Source organism: Malaya genurostris, chromosome 3 (genome assembly GCF_030247185.1).
Source record: "Malaya genurostris strain Urasoe2022 chromosome 3, Malgen_1.1, whole genome shotgun sequence".
NCBI classification, from domain to species: domain Eukaryota; kingdom Metazoa; phylum Arthropoda; class Insecta; order Diptera; family Culicidae; genus Malaya; species Malaya genurostris.
Genome location: NC_080572.1, coordinates 67,719,165 through 67,740,458, shown reverse-complemented (window position 1 = coordinate 67,740,458; position 21,294 = coordinate 67,719,165). Strand labels below are relative to the sequence as shown.

General features: G+C 37.5%; 1 protein-coding gene across 1 annotated transcript in view; it reads left to right on the top strand.

Annotated features, from left to right (window-relative positions):
• Positions 1–3,684: 3,684 nt before the first annotated feature.
• The window catches only part of LOC131439494 (matrix metalloproteinase-2-like), a 264,482-nt gene continuing 246,872 nt past the window's right edge, over positions 3,685–21,294 (top strand). Inside the window, exon 1 of the mRNA XM_058610575.1 lies at positions 3,685–5,189. Coding sequence (XP_058466558.1) covers positions 5,004–5,189 — 186 coding nt within the window. The 5' untranslated portion in view covers positions 3,685–5,003. The remainder of the gene's footprint in view (positions 5,190–21,294) is intronic.

Here is a 21,294-nt window from a genome sequence, read left to right as displayed (position 1 = left end):
TTCCTCAAAATTACGTACAAATACTCGCTGAATGCATTGAAAAATACATTAAATATCATGTTTTCCAAAACCCTTAAAAATTTTCTATTAAAATATATGCGCGACATGACGCTCGATCATGGAAAACATGAAAAATATACATTTCAAATTACGCGAAGTGACGATTATCTGAACATAGAGGCAGGATGATCTTAAACAACCGGTACAATCATCGGATAAAAGCTCATGATAACCACGGGGCAATATGCACCCTCATAAAACATCTTCTTATTTAAAGAAAGCTTTAGACTTTTCGTTGACGAAATATTTGCCAGGTGGAAGATTGTTCAGTATTATTCATTAAATTGATAACTTATGGATAATTTTTGTAAGCGACTACTTGAGCATTTTGCCTCACACAATTCGGGCCATTTTGCCCCCAAAAATATGAGACGATAAATTTGACGAATTTTCTATAAAATTGCAAATACATGATAAATAATTAAAATCGTCTTCCTCACCCTATAAAATGACTATAGAATGAACATCAAAAATTACTTATAACAGAAACATAATTGGTTTTTTATATTTTTTTTAGATATGATTGAACCATCGCTACCAAAATATTATAGTAATTTGTTGTTATGGCGGACTTTCAGTTTCATTAAAATTTCAGTGAAAAGAATTGGTTACTTTTGAGAAAAGCAAAAGGTGCATTACGCCTCGGGGATAGGGTAAAACCCTTCCCCTACTTACTGTCAATGGTTAAATTTTTGTTTTTCAAGGTAGCTCATGAAAAGACTACCATAACAATCTCAGATAACCGTTGTCATGACCTGTCCGACCCATTGAGCCTCTATGGGCTGCATCGGAACACTAGTGTCGGATTTCTAGTCTACTTAATAGTCATATCGTTGTCATATTTCTCGGTTAACCCATTATGTCCTAGCGTAGGATATATCATACGCGAAACTTCCTATATTTTAATACATGTTTACTTTAGAAATTCAACACCTAACAGCTTTACTAGAGTACTAATTTAAAGTTTACACTTCTTATTTCTTTATATATTAAAATTGTTTTCAAGTGTCAACGTTTTATTCGTATTATAACCTTGCAAAGTTCACACAAACGACCAAAGAAAAGTAAGCAACATATTCGTGTGAATCTTATGTTCGAAACCATAAGGTAATACTTCCATCTTTTGATAAACCATTGCCAAAGATTCAAATTAGTTATTTCTGCAGCCAAATATAAAAAAATATGTTAGACAATAAAAAATTGTTGTTAACATTTGAACGTGTGATATATCATAGGGTGGGATAATACAGTAGTATTTTTTTCCAAAGCATATCGTTAGTCCATAAACTCGAGCATAAGAATTGTCTGATTAGTGGTCTTTCGAAAATCTCTTGCCACCAGCAAATCAAATTCATTTTTATATATCTTCGAAACGTAGAATATTCAAAAACATAGCTGCAAAAAATAGTAATAAGGATAGGGAACCTTTTGGATTTATCGAACACGTAAACATGGAGTAGAACGCTAAATTAGAAAAGGAAGTATAAATACCTCTCTAACTTATTAAACATTGGAAAAACTATCAAATGAGCATACGATACTCCCAACAAATCGTACAAATATCTCAAATATCAAATAGGCTTTTTTTCTAAAAAGAAGAAATGGAAATGAATGGAGTTATGTTTTATTTTCGATCACACAGGTTTTAACCTTAAAGTCATTCACCACTTCCAGACCAGAGAAACCTTCTGACCCTGTGTGCGGGGTTGGGAATCGAACCCAGGTTGGCTTAATAAAAGGCTTCTTCAAATTAAATTGTTTATTGCAGCTTACAATACAATATATACAAAAAATTATATTATCAATAACAATCCGCTAAAAAACGAAACGAAGAAATATTTAAACGAAATGCATCGAATATTTCGTTTTATACACAGAAAAAAAATAATGAAATTTACACGAGATGTAAATCAATAGTAACATGGAATAGACATGGGTTGAATCAGAATTTTGATTGAAAACCTTCATCGATGCTAAACTAAATTGGATTGCATTGAATTTTCAATGAATATAGCTGTATCTTTTAATTAACGCTTATTTTGCGATTAAATCGTATTGAAACGTACAAAATTGTAAAGTAATTTTATGTTTAATTATCTGCTTCAAATATGTGCATGCAAATAGATGTAAATTCATAAAATATTTTTATTTGTGTATTGTGTCTTTTTTTGCTACTGTATTGTCTCAGCGTATGCTATATCATACATAGGATAATTTCGTTTGGAAAAGATTTTCAATAGTGATTTCTCAAGTAACAATTCGAATGCCTTATGGTTTTGATTATAATTTATAGGAGTTTTGTAATTGCTTGTTCAATCACTACTTGTTTCATAACAACTATAATAAGTGTCGCTTTTGACAGGTAATATCATAGTTTATAAAGCTTCTATAAAACCTTTTACCTAGACTAACAACTGGACTAAAAATAAATCAATTTGTACTAGAATAAAACCATGCAAACGCTCTTAATATTGCTTTAAGAAATTTTCTTTAAAACATTATTGTCAGTTAAATTCTTTCATAAATCTAGTTTTGTGTGTGTGTGTGCGTGTTCATTTAATGACAGTTCCACTCAGAGCAAATTTGAGGGTTCTATAGTATATTTATGACACTCTTGTTGTGGTCTATTTGATTCATTGCTTTTTAGATTAAGTGTAGTTTGCATTAAAGAAAATTTCATGGCCGCAATTATGATGTTCTTTGCCGTAGCCTTTATTGACATCAAATAAACTTCGAAATGCAAAAACGAGGAAGTATGATGGACTTTTATAATTCATGTTCAGAACGTATGCACAAGTTTTACCGCCACGAAATAGTTTTATACAAAAAAGACGATGAATCACAGAAAATAATTTTCATAAACCATGGAGACTTTTGCAAAAACCGTATTTATTTCAAGGCGATTAGTTATAATTCTTATTTTTATCCATACATTTATGATAAAAATAAAAGCGCATGAAGTTTTTACGTTCGGTTAAAGCCTCAAACTTGTAAATAAAATCCAATTAATTCTTACTGATTGCATTCAACGCAGACATGACACATATAGTTTTAATGCAAGATTTATGATGTAGCATTGAAGATAGCAACAAGTATTTATTAATAATAAAAATGTTACTTGGGATGGCATTTCCCAAGATCTTCAACACATGGTATTGATGATATCTACTCATTTGGTTCAAATTTGGGAACCCCTGGGTTATAATGGGTTAATTTTCAGCAACGGTTGCTCTTTGTTTACGTTCTCATTCGAAAGTCGAAAGTTTCGGGTATCATTTTATGTAGAGTTTAGTAATAAACGTGGAAACCTCTTGGTAATTTGATAGAAAAGAAAGTAAACAAAGAGAAACTGTCACTTGCTCTTACGGCCTTCTGAAAAATCAACCGAAATTTTGAAAACTTCTGCCTAAATCACACACGAACATGACTTTCTCGTCCATTATTTGCCAATTAAACCAAAACAACGTCTTTACAGTACTCGTGCATACAAATTAAATCAACAAACGAAACATGCATGCGGATGCGATAAACAAAACACTGCAATCGGCCACAGTCGTCTGTATTTTCAAAACGCTGCTGCCTTCCAGTTGGTGTGCGTGCGTTCTACCGGCAAGCCGCGTACCACAGACACGCACTTACACTCACACACAGCCATGCCGATCTGCTCGATCTCTTGCAAACGCACGTGTAATGAACGAACGCCTACTGACTGCATCGGACGCGAGCGATAATAGGGCCCATTGAAGAATTCATGAGTGAACACATGAACGCTCGAAGATCATTCTTGATCGCTTTGTACTGGCCCTTCTCTGACTGGTAACTTGGTAGTCCAGGACTCGATGGTGAATTCCGGTTTGGTGGTTAGTTAGTACTACGGTGTCCGTTGATCGGATCGCGCGCGCTTTTTTCGTGGGGTTGAGTTTTGTTCGTTCGAGTTATCCGTGTAACGGAACTAGGGACTCGCCGGGTGGTGCTAATTTATCCGAAATCGAATTCCGTCCCGCGGAAGGGTGCAAACACTTCTTCGATTGTTGCGTGTTGTTTTGTCGGGGGAATTGCTAGATGCGGTAAGGTTCCGAGGCAAGCGCCTGCGCGGTCAATATTCGCCGTACCGTCCGTGAACGTGTTTGTGTATTTCAGCCCTTTTTGTTGTGGCACGCACCGGTCGGGTTGTGCTCCGGGCCGCGACGACGGGTGCAGTTCATATCGGATTAATCGTGTCAAAGGCAACAGCTGATGGTTTCCGAGTGTAACCAAATTTTGTGACTAGTGATCCAACGATTGAAGTTCGGCTGCAACGTGGTTCCAATTAAGTGCTCGTTGCTGGTTGGGATTCGAATTTCAAAAAGTAAACAACACGCTTCGGGGTTTGTGTATGATTCATCCCAGGATCCTGCGCGGAGAAATAAAAAAAAAACGAGGGAATAATTCCATGAATGAAAGTTCACGAAAGTATCCTTGCGACGCCAGAATTCTGCATCACTTCCCCACCGGTTTATATTTTCGCCCGTGTCGTCGCCCTTCTTCGATCTTCCGGAGAAACGGCTCTGACGGAAGGCGCGCCAGCCGGCATTGGATATGCTAGTAAATTCGTTAGTATACAGGAAGAAGAAAGAAAACGTGCTAAAAAATATAAAATATCCGTTCTTTGTTAGCCGTGAGTGTCCCCAGGAAATGTGCGAATCGTGTCTTGAAATGAAGTGAAATAAGACACGAAGCTGATTCGTGGTGCCGGTCATTAATCGTTTTCATGGGGCTACGGCGGGAATGGAAGAAGCTCTCAACGGTGGGCTGAGTGCATAAAAAAAAGTTTTGATTGTCCGGAGGCTACGGAATAAAAAAAAAGAGAAGAAAAAAAGCATACATATATTAGTTCGAAAAAGCCGGTTTTAAGTGATATAATAAGTGCTGTTGAGGTGCTCGAAATCAATACAAAAGCCGCGATGGCTACCGCGGCTGGTAGAGAGCGGAAGATGTGTCCGAAGCAGTGGAATACCTTACTGCTACCGATAATCGGTGGCTTGCTCCTGATTCCCTTCTGCTGGATTCGTTTGATCTCCGGACTACCATTGGAAACGTCGCGGTCCGATGGTTCGCAGTCGAAGTCGTGGGATTTCGACGATAATGTGGTGAGTTCCAGATCTGAGGGTGTATTTCTAAATTGTCGCTCGGATTGAAGTATATAAATGCTACCTGAGTTGGGTCCTCTCCAAGTACCTCGTGTGGAAACACGAATAAATAATCTGTTGACTTCACTCTGAAGAGTTTATGTCCTCTGCAATACTATTCAGATATTCAATTTATTTGTATTTACCATGAATTTATAGCTGTTATTCCATGTTTATTATTGTATAGTTTTTTTTTCACATAAGTTCGAAACAATTTGACAACTAAACCGGTTCTTTAATTGATTTTTTTACTAAAGTTCGATTGTCGAGCTAACATTGCATCTCTGCTCATGTACGTTTATTACGTAAACATTGTTTAAATAGTGAAGAAATAGGTCCAATTCAACTGGTGTATCAGCCAGTGGCGAATATGCTCAAATCTCCGTTCCTCAAGCCTAAACGCAAAAAACAACTAGTTCTTCTGTGAGCATATCTGCTGTGGGACATTCGCAGTGTGAGTTACATCAGCGATTGCGTAATTCAGCTGCTGGTCGTTTGCATTGGAGAAAAAGAAAACGAAAAGTGGACAACGATGGAGAACATTATACGAAATTAGCCTTTCTAACGGCTCTAAATGTTTTCTACAGAAGTATTAAGATTACTTATTAGCAAATCAAAGATAAAAATCATCAGTTTAGTGCAAATCTAGAATAATTGGATTAGCTTTGTACACTTTTTGCTGGGTAAAATTCGCACCAAACGAGCCCAAATAAAACTAGCATTTGGCTGCATCGCATTCGAGAAAAGTGTTTCGAACAGTGTTTAATATTGGAGATAATTCCTCAATTTGGCCCTCTCTGGAAGACGAAAATGAATCCCGTACAGCATTGTGATAGTTTCTTTCCCTATTGAGATGTATGAAATATAAAAATATATGAGCGATTGTACGATTTGTATTGCCATTATATTTATGTAATGATTTCGTCTAGTTCAACGCTCAAATTTACAAATGACTTGGAATGGCGCCCTTCTGGAATACAAACGCAATCATCCGTAATCAAATAGTCCTTTTCAAAGCCACTAACGATCCTTTCCAGGACCTCAAAAGTAACGTAACGAACTGGACTACAAAATGTTAAACGTTCGAACGGTATCAAATATATCCATATCCATATCAATATCCACACACATTTAGAATGCGATTCTACGTGACTCTCGCGGCTATGTCTCTGACATTACCCACTCCGAGTAGTTTGTTTAATTCGCTCAACTTTCGACAAGCTTAGGTTCGTTTGAAGCTGCTGTTGAGTCATTGATCAATTTTGTGGCTCAAAAGGCCGGCACTTCCAGTACCAACGATGGAACTAATGGTATAAGTGACTTAACCGACAAATCACACTTCATCAACTCAATTTGCTCTACAAATTTCGTTAAATTTAAGCTTATTCGAAAGCTATTGTGAAGTCATTGATCCAGGTTCGGAAGGGCAAAACATGGTAAACATTTTCTGTTCGGTAGATGTAATCTCATAGGTGACGTAACCGATAGAGTTTATTTTTAACGCTGAATATTTTCGGAGATACCCGAACCGTAAAAGATTCCAAAAAATCTTTAGCTCGTTTGGAAGCTAGTATTCGATTATTTGACAAGCTCACAATGATCATGGAAGAACTTTTTGTTCCCAAGATATAATCGCATAAGTGACGTACCCGACGAGTCACACTTTTTATGACCGTATTCTTTTTTTTTCAAATGTATTATTGCTGATTCTTTTGATTTCGCGAATGTCTCCGAATAAGTAACGTGATCTTTTTGAGAATTATTCGAATAATTTAGAATGGACCCAAATGAAGCAACCTAAAATTGTATCAAAAATTAGTTAACTGAAAAAAAAGGTTCTAATGAGACCATTTGAATGGCAAGAGAATGGTATTTTCACACCGCTAGGTGGACTAGGAAGAGGCTTTTGTCATAGAAACTGTTTCATATGCTGCATTTAAAACAATTAATGATAGAGTTGTTACTATTCCAAATAGATATTGAATACAAATACGACAAAGATGTGCTGACTGATTCAGTAAAAACCATTCAAGAGGTTGTGTTTCGATTATACTGGCTCATTAGTTAACGGTTGCTACTCTAGGCTGCAGGTAGTTAAACTGCTGGTGCTAATCGCAAAGGCAATAGTAACGAAGGCCATCCCGTTCATACGCACAGAGGTGTAGAGACACAGAGGTGCGAACGCATAGAAGTGACGAGGCACAGTGATGCCATCGCATAAAAGTGCGAAGACGAAGGGATGCAAAGGCACAGAGGTGCTGAGGCAACCCCAGTGCTGATCTACCAGAATTTGTACGCTGCGTAGGATCGAAAGAGACGACATATATCGCGAGGTGCTACACTGCAAGCATCACATTTGTTCGTCACCAAGAACAATAGCCACCTGGTGCCAGGTACATGCAGCTCACCAAGTTCAGTGGTGACCACAACGACGGCAGAGCAACTGAGATAGCAGAAAACGATACCAAAAGACTGCCAATTGGAAATCGTTGGATGAGCTTCACGTCGTTCTTTACGAAAGAGGAACAGAGACAACAGCACCAAGGTAGATTTAATTAAATTTAATATTTTTATTTCTCTTATAACTGAAACACATATGACACAACATTTGCCTAGCCATGTCTTTATCGATAAAATTCGTCTTCCTGTTCGGCTTTTCGTACCGCATGTTATGAATTGCACGAACTGTAAAAAAGACACCTAAAATTACACATTCAAACAAAGATCCCCGTATTAAATCTAAAAAGCTAAAATGAAAACTAAAAACTGTGCCTCCTGGTTTGTCAAATTCACAAACCAATCCAGGTACTAGCATAAGAAAAGACAATAATCCAGTGGGCTCCGTTTCACATTCACCAACAGGATTACTGAAGTTTTCGGAAATTGTAGAATGAATTTTCGCAGCATTCAATATTTCTAAACCTCTAAAGACCATCATAACGGCATTCCTTCCTATAGCTAGAAATTTTTTTGAAACAGTTATCAGCTCAATGGACAGTTCTCTCAGGTTTTGTATCATTTGATGGATAATTATACATCTCGATAGAGACTCTTCGTATGGCGGAGTGCTTTTAGGAATTAAGAAATGTTATTCCTTTTATAAATTAAACATTTCTTCGACTTCTAGTATAGAAGTTGTTGCTTGTCAAATAAACATTAAAGGAAAGTACATTTGCATTGCTTCGGTATATATTCTTCCAAGAGCTCAAGTTGGACAAGGACAGCTAAATGAAACTGTCGAAGCCCTTCCAGCTCCACGTTTGATTCTGGGAGATTTCAATTCGCACGGAATGATTTGGGGTTCCGTTTACAATGATAACATATCATCCTTTATATATAATATTTGCGACAATTTTAACATGACAGTATTGAATATGGTTAGCATGATACGGATTCCAAGACCTCCTGCACGTCCAAGTGCATTAGATTTATCTCTTTGCTCGACTTCAATTCGACTATATTTCATTCCAATTAACATTAACAAAGGCTAATTCAGTTAATATTCCATATGATTTGACAAAAAATATTGACTGGATTAAATACCAAAGTAATATTTCAAGTGTCTTAACTTCAATGGAAGAGCTCCCCCCACTTGAAGAATATGACTTCCTCGTTTGTTCGATTCTGGAGGCCGCAGAACAAGCCCAAACCAAACGATTTCTTGGTCCATCGTCTAACAGAAGACCTCCAAACCCTTGGTGGGACAAAGAGTGCTCAGATGCTAAATATGCAGAACAAAATGCTTTCAAGACGTTTTAGAAACGAGGAGGAGGAACTCCTCAGAATTTTGAAAAATTCTTGATTTTAGAAACCAAGTGCAAGTGCATACTTCGGGCTAAGAAGCTATTGAAGACATTTTGTCGATGGTTTGTCAAGAGAAACCTCAATGAGCACTCTTTGGAACACGGCCAGATGAATGAGGAATCGTAACGTAGGAAATGAGAGTGAGGAATACTCAAACCAACGGATATTTGACTTTGCTAGGAAAGTTTGTCCAGATTGTGTTCCTACGCAGAGCATTATTCGGGAGTCTACCCCAAATAATGGTTCCATTGATAGCCTCTTTTCAATGATGGAATTTCCTATAACACTCTTGTCTTATAACAATAACGCTCCTGGGTTGGACAGAATTAAATTCAACTTGGTGAAGAATTGGTGAAGGCTTTGTTCAACAAGTTTCTTGAGCAAAATATTGTTCCACCTGACTGGAGGTAAGTGAAAGTTATCACCATTCAAAAGCCGGGGAAATCAGCTTCCAAACACAACTCATATAGACCCAATGCAATGTTGTCCTGCATCAGAAAATTGTTCGAAAAAATTATTCTTCGACATCTCGACACTTGGGTCGACACGAACGGTTTGTTGTCAGATAATGAGTTTGGATTCCGTAGAAATAAAGGGACGAATGATTGCCTTGCATTACTTTCGTTGGACATCCAAATTGCTGAATCCCCTGGTTATTAGTAACTTTGAAAGACTAGTCGATCTTCAATCTCAAACAAGATTCATGACAGTATATTTTAACCATATGTCACAAGAGATCGACCCTTCAAGATATATTCCTATCCGTGTCAGCCTCCCAAATGTCCCTGACTCAACTTTATTTTTCGACACATCCATGCAGCGCGATGAGCGTGGACTCCCGGATCACCTACGCTCGACGTAAATCACAAAAATATTTTCAAGTAAGTTCAGCCATATTGATTCTGAGAAAATATTTTACGAGGACGGATCATGAATTGAAGAGGCTATTGGGTTTGGTATGTTTAACAGTAATGTTTCGGCTTCATTTAGGCTTCAGGAACCTGCATCGGTTTATATAGCAGAGTAAGCAGCAGTTGATTATAGCTTGAGTGTAATCGTCACATTATCTCCAAACCATTATTTCCTCTTTACTGATAGTCTGAGCGCCATTAAAGCCATTCGCTCAAACGCTGCTGGCAAATTAACCGGTTTTCTTGGGCTAAATAAAACAGTGCCGAAACGACATATTGAACAATAATTATGAAATCACTATAGTTTGGGTCCTGGCGCATTGCTCCATTCCAGGCAATAAAAGAGCCGATATTTTAGCCAAACGTGGTGAACACTTGCCAGCTGGCAAGCTTCTTGGGATAAAGATGATCTAGACCGGTGGATGCACTCAATTATTCCTAAAATATCGACAAAGGCATGGTTCAGGGGACTGGATGTGAGTAGGAACTTCATTCGTGTGATGTCCAGACTCACGTCCAATCACTACACGTTAGATGCACATCTCCTTCGAATTGGACTTTCCGAGACTAATCATTGTGCTTGTGGCAAAGGTTGTCGCGATATTGAATTAAAATTAAAATTATTAAAACGGCTGCGAACCTTTTACCAAAGTTTGCATAACTTTGATGCTCGAAAAACATTGTTATTATAACGACAAAGGAAAAAGTATGCCTAACGAATCGTTCGCCACATTTGCTGACCACACACTGGCAGAACTGCCCAGTCTCAGGCCAAGCACAGACTGCGCCCCCACAAACTAACTTTGACGCATCACCAAAGGCCAAGTTTATTCTGGAACATGTGCTGTCCATCACATGCTCTTTCCAAATTTTACACTGCAAATATGCCAGCACACAATTTGCCAGCCCAGAAGAGAATTATTCCATGACTCACGCTTAAGCTCAGATCCCGTCCCATGCAGCTTCCAGCAAAACAAACGAATCGATGAGATGTGATCCGTTAGTTGGTTGTTAGGTTATTAGCGAAACGCACTCCCTCCCACTGACTGGCAGCAAACAAAAAGAAAGAAAAATAATGAAACCAAAGCGCATCACTCACGACCACGCAATGAAATGAGAAAAACATTTCCGGTTTATTTTTCCACCCCGATGTGAATGAATTCAAAATGCTCAGGGAAAAAAAAAATGCTCATTTAAATTTTAAATAAACACACATCGGTAAAACAACGGCAGCACGAAGCGTTTAGTTGAACTCTCGGTTATCGCCACGCTTAGAATTCTTCCACCACGAACCGAATGCGATGAATATGATTCAATGGTTCAATTAAGATTGACCTTTTCTTTCCGCCTGGTTGTTCATCCACCTATGGCTAGCTGGACCTGATGCGTGCTTGCGCTTGTTCGTATGTATTCGGAACAATACCGCGTTCCAGCGGCCCAAGAGTCACTGCTGCTGCTGCTGGTACCGACTTTGGACTGACTGATGAACGGCCAACCAGAGACCGAGATCATCAGCCCGATGCCGCTTGGAATTATTTATTTATTTATAGCCGTACGAAATTGTGAACGCATCAACATATGCTCGGTTCAACGCAGAATGACTGCATCGCAGCATCTTGGGATACGGAGAAGGCTGAGCACGATTCCGCCTGGGTTGTTGGGAATACGCAGAACATATGTTGCAAGCAGAGCAGACAGGGCTTTAGTGATGTCGAACTAGTTTTTTTTTTGCAGTATTCTTCAAATTGAAGATTTGCTAGAAAATTATAATTTCACAGAAATTGCAAACTGGCTCGCTGACAAGGTTTCGAATTGCTGATACAGAGCTAAAACAATTTTTCAATCTCTTTGCAATGCTATCTGTTACTACAAGAAATGATCATTGGTTACCCCATTAGTAGGAGATTCGCTTCGTTGTTAAAAATTTAGAAAAAATCAATTTTTGCTTAAATCAAATAAACTCCGTCAAAATCAACAAAATGCATATTTACTAGCGGTGGTCGGGTGAGTAGTGTGAGTATGAGTTTTAATCATACTTTTCTCTACCAGAAGATGACATAATTTAATTCGATTTGGTGATTGCTTGACAAAACAGTTACTAAACTGTTCAATTTATAGACTTCAATGTGCAAAAAAATCATAGTTTGTGGCAAGTATCATGGTATTTAATATATACTGCAATCTGATCTGACATACAATGAACCTTATCATTGCAAATGTCAAGGGCAAGGATATTTAATTATATATGTTTTACAAAAACTGGTTTTAGGACACCCTTTTCAGAAAATACATTGTATCATGAATTACACACAAGTTACGGGAATAGTACCTTCTGCAATTTGTTGGAAGTGATTTTCTGAAGTTACTTAGCCCCTATGTTGACTCTGAACTAAAATAATATTTTTTTCCTCACTTTTAGGGGGATTAATCACAAAAATAAAATTCTCCAAAAGATGGCGTCTATCATTCTGAGTAACTTTGCTGAAGATACTGTACCTCAAAAACCACGATCCTATGAGTTCTCAATTAAGAGCGTGAAATTGCGCTTTTGAACCCACTGTGCAGTGACCAGTAATTTTCAAAAAACCAGTCAAATTTTTCAGTAAAACACTGAAAAAAATCCTTATTGAGTCCTACACTGAAAAAACCTGTTTTAATCCACCTAGTGGTGTAATGATGTCTTTCTCATATCAATCATACTATCATATATAATAACAGATCGGCTGAAAAGTTCGTATCGTTTCTATGAGAGGGCGCCACTAGAATTAAATCCATACCATTTTCAGTTAGTACCAACCTTCAAAAGATACGTGTATAAATTTGACAGCTGTCTGATTATTAGTTTGTGAGATATTGCATTTTGAGTGAAGCTACTTTTGTTATTGTGAAAAAAATGGAAAAAAAAGGAATTTCGTGTGTTGATGAAACACTACTTTTTGATGAAAAAAAGTGCCGCCGATACCAAAAAATGGCTTGATGAGTGTTATCCAGACTCTGCACCGGGCGAAGCAACAATTCGTAAGTGGTTTGCAAAATTTCGTACTGGTCATATGAGCACCGAAGACGATGAACGCAGTGGACGTCCAAAAGAGGCTGTTACTGATGAAAACGTGAAAAAATCCACAAAATGATTTTCAATGACCGTAAAGTGAAGTTGATCGAGATAGCTGACACCCTAAGGATATCAAAGGAACGTGTTGGACATATTATTCACGAATATTTGGATATGAGAAAGCTTTGTGCAAAATGGGTGCCGCGTGAGCCCACAATCGATCAAAAACAACAACGAATTGATGATTCTGAGCAGTGTTCGGAGCTGTTATATCGAAATAAAACCGTTTTTTTTCGTCGATGTATAACAATGGACGAAACATGGCTCCATCACTTCACTCCGGAGTCCAATCGACAGTCAGCTGAGTGGACTGCACGCGATGAACCGAACCCAAAGCGTGGAAAGACTCAACAATCGGCCGGTAAGGTTATGGCCTCTGTACTTTGGGATTCGCATGGTATAATTTTCATCGACTACCTTGAAAAGGGAAAAACCATCAACAGTGACTATTATATAGCGTTATTAGAGCGTTTGAAGGACGAAATTTAAAAAAAACGGCCTCATTTGAAGAAGAAAAAAGTTTTGTTTCATCAAGACAATGCACCGTGTCACAAGTCGATGAAAACCATGCTGAAATTGAACGAATTGGGCTTCGAATTGCTCCCTCATCCACCGTATTCTCCAGATTTGGCCCCCAGTGACTTTTTCCTGTTCTCAGACCTCAAGAGAATGCTCGCTGGTAAAAAATTTAGAAGCAATGAAGAGGTAATCGCTGAAACTGAGGCCTATTTTGAGGCAAAGGACAAATCGTACTACAAAAATGGTATCGAAAAGTTGGAAGATCGCTATAATCGCTGTATCGCCTCTGATGGCAATTATGTTTAACAATAAAAACGAATTTTGACAAAAAAATGTGTGTTTCTATTAAACGATACGAACTTTTCAGCCGAACTGTTACTGTGGTATTTTTCAAAATAATTTTTTTCGATTCTTAAAAGAATAACCGAAATCGATTTGTTCGACCGTTCGACTGATAAAAACTATCAATTGGAGAAGATTTGAGGTCGATTTAGAAAACTTTTTACGGTTTTTCGTCCTTTTCAGTGATGGTATAAATTTTTTTACATACTTTACCCTATATTTCCGGAACCGGAAGTCGGATCCATATAATATTCAGGAATTTTGTATACCAAAAGACCTTTTATTTGAATCTAAGTTTGTGAAAATCGGTTCAGCCATCTCCGAGAAAAGTTAGGGCAAACTTTACATACACTTACGCACACACACATACACACACACACAGACATTTTGCGTACTCGACGAACTGAGTCGAATGGTATGTAACACTCGGCCCACCGGGCCTCGGTTCAAAAGTCGGTTTTCGCAGTGAGAAAGGCAAAAAATGGACTATAAAAATTTAAAATCGATTTACAAAACAAAACCATTATTGAATTTGATAAAATTTTGTCCCAAGCAGTGTTGGTGATTGCCGAAAATTTGACAGAAGCTGCTATATTGCTATCTATATTGTATACAACATTTTCAATCCGGTAGAAGATGCTATACAAGAACTCGAGTCGCTCATGCATGAACCGTGAGAGAATTTTGCTACATTTCTTCGCTCCACTTCATACTCTGAGTGTTTCACGCCCTTAAAAAAATTTACAGTCTGATAATGATCGTTGCTGTGTGGAATTATCGCAGAAAATCGAATCGATGATTCAACTTGATAATTCTCATACTAGGTTGCAATATTTCAAAACCCTTGTGTGGAGCATTCACATACATTTTCATAGACAAAACAAAGGTTATATAGTGGTTTTCAGCTGGACATAGAATGCGACGGAATTAGGTTTTTTACCGTCACTGCTAACCTCAATCGGATGAACACATTTTGACAGTTCAGCAGTACTGTTTGTAAACATAAATTTCTTTTGTTTGTTTATTGACAAATTGGATCAGACCATTTACGGTCCGTATCGCCTAAATAAAGTTTTAAAACATTTGTTCACGATTGAATACGGTTCGTTTTGGATATTTATTAAATAAAAGTGACTAGTTGCAAAGTGCAAAGATGATTGTTTTAGATATGCTCTTCGATTTTTGTTTAAGCTTATTTGTAAACAGTACCGCTGAACTGTCAAGGATGAATACTTGTTCATTTGTGTCGTCACGATAAAAAACCTAATCGTCGCAGAATTAGGTTTTGCACGATGACGACACAAATGAACTGCAGATGAATCAAGTTCATCTTCGACAGTTGCCGTGTACTTGTTTTGTTTTGCGACTGCAAATTAAAAATTGAAAAAATGACGAAAAAGTGCCTGTTAAAAACGTATTCCACAGTGAAAATAACTAGAAAAATTGCCCTGTATGTGTTTCCAGCATCAAGGAGCGATACATGTATGAATCTGTTGAGTGTGAGGCGACTTGCAATTTTGACATTCGAACGATGAACTTCTGATGAACTTTTAAACTGTAAACAAGTACACGTCGACTGTCAAAAAAGTTCATTCTGTTAATTTTTGTGAGGTTATGTCATGTTCGTGCAAAACCTAATAGCGAAATAATGAGCGTCAGAACCATGGATGCCAGGTTTGCAGATTGGTATGCAAATTTGCAATTTCGTTTGTTAGCAGAGTTTGCAATCAAGCAGACTTTTTGCAGATTTTCAAAGTTTTTATAAACATACGTCCAATTTAATGACTTTTGCTATTACTGTAGGGTATTTGTTTGGTTTATCTCGTCATAATTTTAAATTTTGAGCTCGCATAGGAGCATTTCTAGTATGCGGACGCACAAAATTTTACCTGGCATCTCTGCCAGAATATTGGACAGTTGTTTTAACCTCTTCGCTGTCTGTTGTATTGAAATTAACTAGCATTAGAGCCACAAGAATATATAATCGACTGGTGGATTGAGGTCAATTGTAGTTTCAACTGGTAATAATCCTTAGCGATCAGTGTTATTTCATTGTTCATTGAAAGCATCAGCAAATATATATCTGTCAAAGACGACCAACTTTTTGGAGTGGTCGATTTACAATTTTTTGTAATAGTTTATTTTTATAGTTAAAATCGATAATGTATCGAAAAAAACACGAAGTTTTGAAGATCAAGTCATCGATTAATACAAAATATGAATGAAAAGGAAACATACTAAGCACAAAATAATTATTATATCAAATAAATAACACACGCTTAAAAAAATCCGTGCCAGTTCTAGCCAATGGCAGATCACATACGCATTATAAAAATTAATTCATTATGATTGAAGTTTACTTAATAAATATTCTGCTAATAGAAATTTGTCATTGTAACGGTCAATTTGAAAAATATTTTTTCTGGCTCGTGGTCTCGAAGGGGTTGAATCGATGCGAATGACAGTTTCTCTATCTTGGCGGCATTTTGTCGATATCTTATTGCATCGCAATCTTTTCTAACCGATAGTGAAAATTACAATATGCACATAGTTAGAATAAGCGGCAATAGTAAAATGATTCTATCGCAATTATCAACTGCCTGTATAGAATCAGATCGCGACCGTTTGTTGCTTTAGAGAGGATCCCCACAGCAGCTTGCTAAACTTTGATTCTCAGAAATGTCATCGAGAGAAATTCGCTCTCGCACTGGTGTCTATTCTATGTGCAATGAGCCATGCCGGGTTTTTATTGTTGCGATGATATCCGTCTTTCTTTGATGGCACTGATTCAATCGTGTGAAGAGTTGCTGGTGAGCGTTCTTTGATACGATAAAAGCCATCCTTGGTCCCAAGATAAGACTTATTTTGAGGAACACCACCAGCGCAACAGTTTTTTGTAGGATGTGACATTTTTCTACCCTAATGATTTGCAAAAAATTGGTAAAAATTTCTAGTCCTTTTCAAAAGACAGTCTAGAATGTCTAGATCAATTTTGGAAAAATAACATAGGTGCCATTTCAATACAAAGTCTGCATGTCCAGAAAGTGTCATTCAAATCTGAGAAAACTTGGCCAACTGTGAACATGATTTAGCGCGTAATTATAAAATCAATTATCAAATGAACAATTTTCAACAAGCAACTTTATTCAACAAATCTGCAAACAAATTTTCATGCATATGGAAATTAAACAACATGTTCTGAAACCCTCTCCGAAATATAATTCTGGGTACACGCCTATCGACGGGTATTGGTCGGGTTCGGGTACAGAAAAAGATAGCTGATAGTGAGTTTAATTACGAAAAGTGTTTTTTGTTTTTCGAACATTGATAGAGTTTTTGAATGATTGATAAAATTCGCAATTCGCGCAATTTCACCTAAATTCTTCTTCAATTACAGTTTTCGATCTTCTGAGTGAAAATAATACTTCAACCGTGTTGTGCTGTTCGGTATGTTTTTATTCTCGGAATATTTTCATATCGAACTTTAGAATTCACGAAGCAGTTGTTATTGACATTCGGAAGTGTGAAAAACGCATGCCAGTGTAATTCGTATTCACGTCCTCCAGTTATGTCTCTGACATTACCCATCCGCCTTTTTTCCTGTCGTACCGTAAGAATGGAACAAATAAATTGCTTCCTGACCGCCAACGAGTGGTAAGAAAGTAGGAGTTTTAGTCCCTCACGAAAAACCGGTTTTTGATAACCATAAAGCATTTTGAATATTTTCATACGTTTTTGGTTTTCGTCTTGGACTCAATAGTGTATTGGCAGCATATGTTGAAATACTGCTAATAAGCGTTGTTGATGTAACCAAAATGACTTATGTTTTTCGTTCTGATGTTTTTTTTTGTCGAAGACCTTTGTATACTGCCAAAACAAACACTTTTTCAACAGTTTGATTACGACAAAAGCGACACTCAAAAAAATGAATTTTGCAGGTGACATAACCACTCATACGATGCAATTTATAAAGACCTCATTTCTTTTGTAATGACTTAAAGTTAGATTAGCTTGAAATTTACTGCTTTCGACTGTAACTTTCATTCTGCACCTTTTACCAGCCAAGCAGATGTGTGCTTCTGTGGCTCAGTCGATCAACAGACATACTTTGTGATCCAATGATTCTCGATTCAAGTCGGGCGGTGGTCGTAATTAGTATTATTTTTTTTTATATTTCAATGAATTTCATGTCATGGAATTTTAGACATAACATCAAATGTTCTTCCACGTAGATTTGCGTGAGCTGCGACGCTCCATTTATGTGCATCTAATAAGATGTAAAATCACAGGATTTTTTTCGAAGTGTGTACACACTTAGAAAAAGTTACATCTTTGTAAATGCACATAAAAGGAGCGTCGCGATTCACTTACTTTCACAATACAAAGCATGTAAAGATAAGTCATATCATTAACTTTACAGTTAATTAGGCTGAAGCTTACATCGATACTGACGCAAAATTTATGTTATTGTATTGAACGGCTTTTCTCAGTCTAAAAAGTAAGGCAGACGATTTGTTTTTGAATTTGCCCGACGTTTCGGCCATTTTTGAAGGCCTTTTTCAAGAGAAAATTAGTCTTTATGTTTACGTGTTAGTAGATGTTATATTGTGTCATCACCGGAGAAATTCCGTCCTTCTTGAATTTACGTCAAGCGTAAATGTCAGTGAGCGTATATTAAACCTTAACTGTGATTTTTCAGTCCCAATCTCAACCGAAACTCAAACTTGTCAAACTAACATCATTATCTACTTTCCTCAGTATCATTCCAACACCAATTAAAGCCCACACAAACGAACAGTAGGGTAACAGAGGTATTTTGGCCACTTCATATATTTTGGCCCACCTAACAAACTTTATCAATTTCATCGGATTTTATCGATGTTAAGTAACCCATGTTGCATCAATTTGAAGCTAATCACATTAAATTACCTATTGCGGAAGGGGTTTTCAAAGATATTATAACATTTGGGGGATATTTTTACAAAGTGGGCCAAAATAAAATCAATCTTAAAGTGGGCCAAAATACCTCTGTTACCCTACTTGCATAGCAGTGCCACTCCCATGTCTGCTCCGAAAATGAATGGTTTGTCGCCTGTGAATGAACGACTTCTTCAATCCGATTGAACCGCACTCGATGCAGATGCAACTGCACGGGCAAAAAAAACTAAACCATAACTCACCTATGTACTTGACCCATAACAAACGTGCGATAATAATACACTCATTGACAGGCGCTAAAGTGCGCTTTGCGTCACTTTTTTTTCCTATCCTTGCATCGTCATGTCCCGGAGTTGCTTCGAACCTCACCTGCGCCAGGACGTCCTGACACATTGACAAATTGAACGCCAAATCTTTCTGTAGGTTTCATAGAAGAATTGAAAAAAAGCGTACGGGAACAAGCCAGCACACCACCAACGAGATGCGAATCCGTACGGTGAGAAACTGCAACGTTTTTTTTTCTCTCTCTCTCTACTGTCATGAAATGCACTGCGGCGCCTGGTTTATGTCGCGGTTTGATTTCTCGCACTCGTTCGCGAAGTGTCTATTAAATATTATGATTTACGTTTCCAAATCGGGCAGTTCATCTTCCGGCGGAGCACTTAGAGAATAGGCTTTCATTAGTAACGGCGCAACCGAAGAATTACATTAGTGCACCTTTAAAGTTGTGCAACCTAAGGTAGTGCAGTTAGTCGATCTGCTTGCGGTGCAACGTTGCACATATCTGGCAGCTGACGATGCATTTGCTCGTTCTAGCTTAAGTCGGACTAGTTTGATAAATTAATCTGTTAAAATCGCAATATATGTAGATGTGTACCTCTCGTAATGGCAAAATACATACATGTATTTTGCGTTTGTAATCAGACTGATTCTTAGTGGTGACGTGCCGTTGGAAATTTAAAGAGGAAAAGGGGGGTGGGTAAATTCAGAATCATAACCGGATGACGTGAATACGTATGGAATGGATCGTTCCTGTTTTGTGCTGTTGAGCAGAGATTTGCCTGAAAATCTGCAGATTTCTAAATTTAGTTGCAGACATGCTTTTGTTGTAGATTTTTGAAAACCATACTTTTCGCAGACATTTATCAAAATTGGTTGACTTTGTTTTTCGAGTATACAGACCTTTTCAACACTGTTTGAAGATATTTGAAATTTTCTCCTGGCATCTCTGGTGTTGAACACTGTTGAGTGTATTTACCTTGTATGAGAAAAAGCAGTTGGACCTGGACTTGAAATGGTAATGTCCAAGTCCAGATCGCGATCCTGCTCCTGGAAATGGACCATATTATTCTGAATCTGATCTTGAAAGTAGACTAGAAATACGGTAAGTCCATATTCGGTTGCAGTTTCTGGATGCAGTTTCTGGATACCAGTTTCTAGTCATTTTAGTAATAGCCAGTCTCATTCAAAGTAAATGCACTCATCGGTGTGCCAGATCCAGATCCATGACTCAGCATCAGAGCTCTAGACCTAGATTCTGGAACTACATCCAGAAATAGGGTTACCATCCGCACGGCAGTGTCGGGCCCAGTAGTGGCTATCGATCAGTACTCAACGGATGATGAATTGGGACAGAAATGAACGAAACAGTTTAACTCAGAGGTACGACTCGAACTTTCTAGCCTTCACCTGAATTTTATGGAACTGTTCTTATAATTTAAGGTGAAATATAGTACTAAAAATGCACGCAACCGCTTAAGCCGAACTGAATGTCGCACAAAGTATAACAGGCAACTCTGACACAGAGAAACCAAGAATATTTTCAGTGATTGAGCGCAGTGGGCTTACCTCACGTGTTGTTGACTTGCAAAAAAGAGACTCTTTTTGATTAGTTATGGATTTGTGAATATTTCATAATTTGAATATATCCTAATTTAATCTTCGGTTCAATACAAATATCCTAATTTAATCTACGGTTCAGTACAAATGTGACTTTGATTTATTAGAACCCGATCAATTGTAGAGGCATTTTTCAGGGAAGAGAAAAAAGTCGGATTACTGGGATGAAGAACTGTGAAGTAACCAGCTGAAAGAGTTGATTATGAAGTATTTTGCCTACAATTCCACGGGACATGCTTTGCATCGCCGGTGCATTGGAATGGCAAATATGCTCCAGTGGTGAAATAAAATCCATAAATGGTTTCAACTTCGATTCCCCGGCTTTCAATAACTTTAGTATTGAAAGAAGGTAATATTCGATGTTTAATTTACCGTTGGACAAAAATGGCAACTCCACCACCCATTCCAGTAAACCTGTCAAATCGATGAACCACATAATGTGGATTATTTTACAATTTGACATTTGGTTTAAGAAGTGTTTCTGTCACAATGGCAATATGAATTTTGTGAACTTTGAGAAAATTATAAAATTCATCTTCAC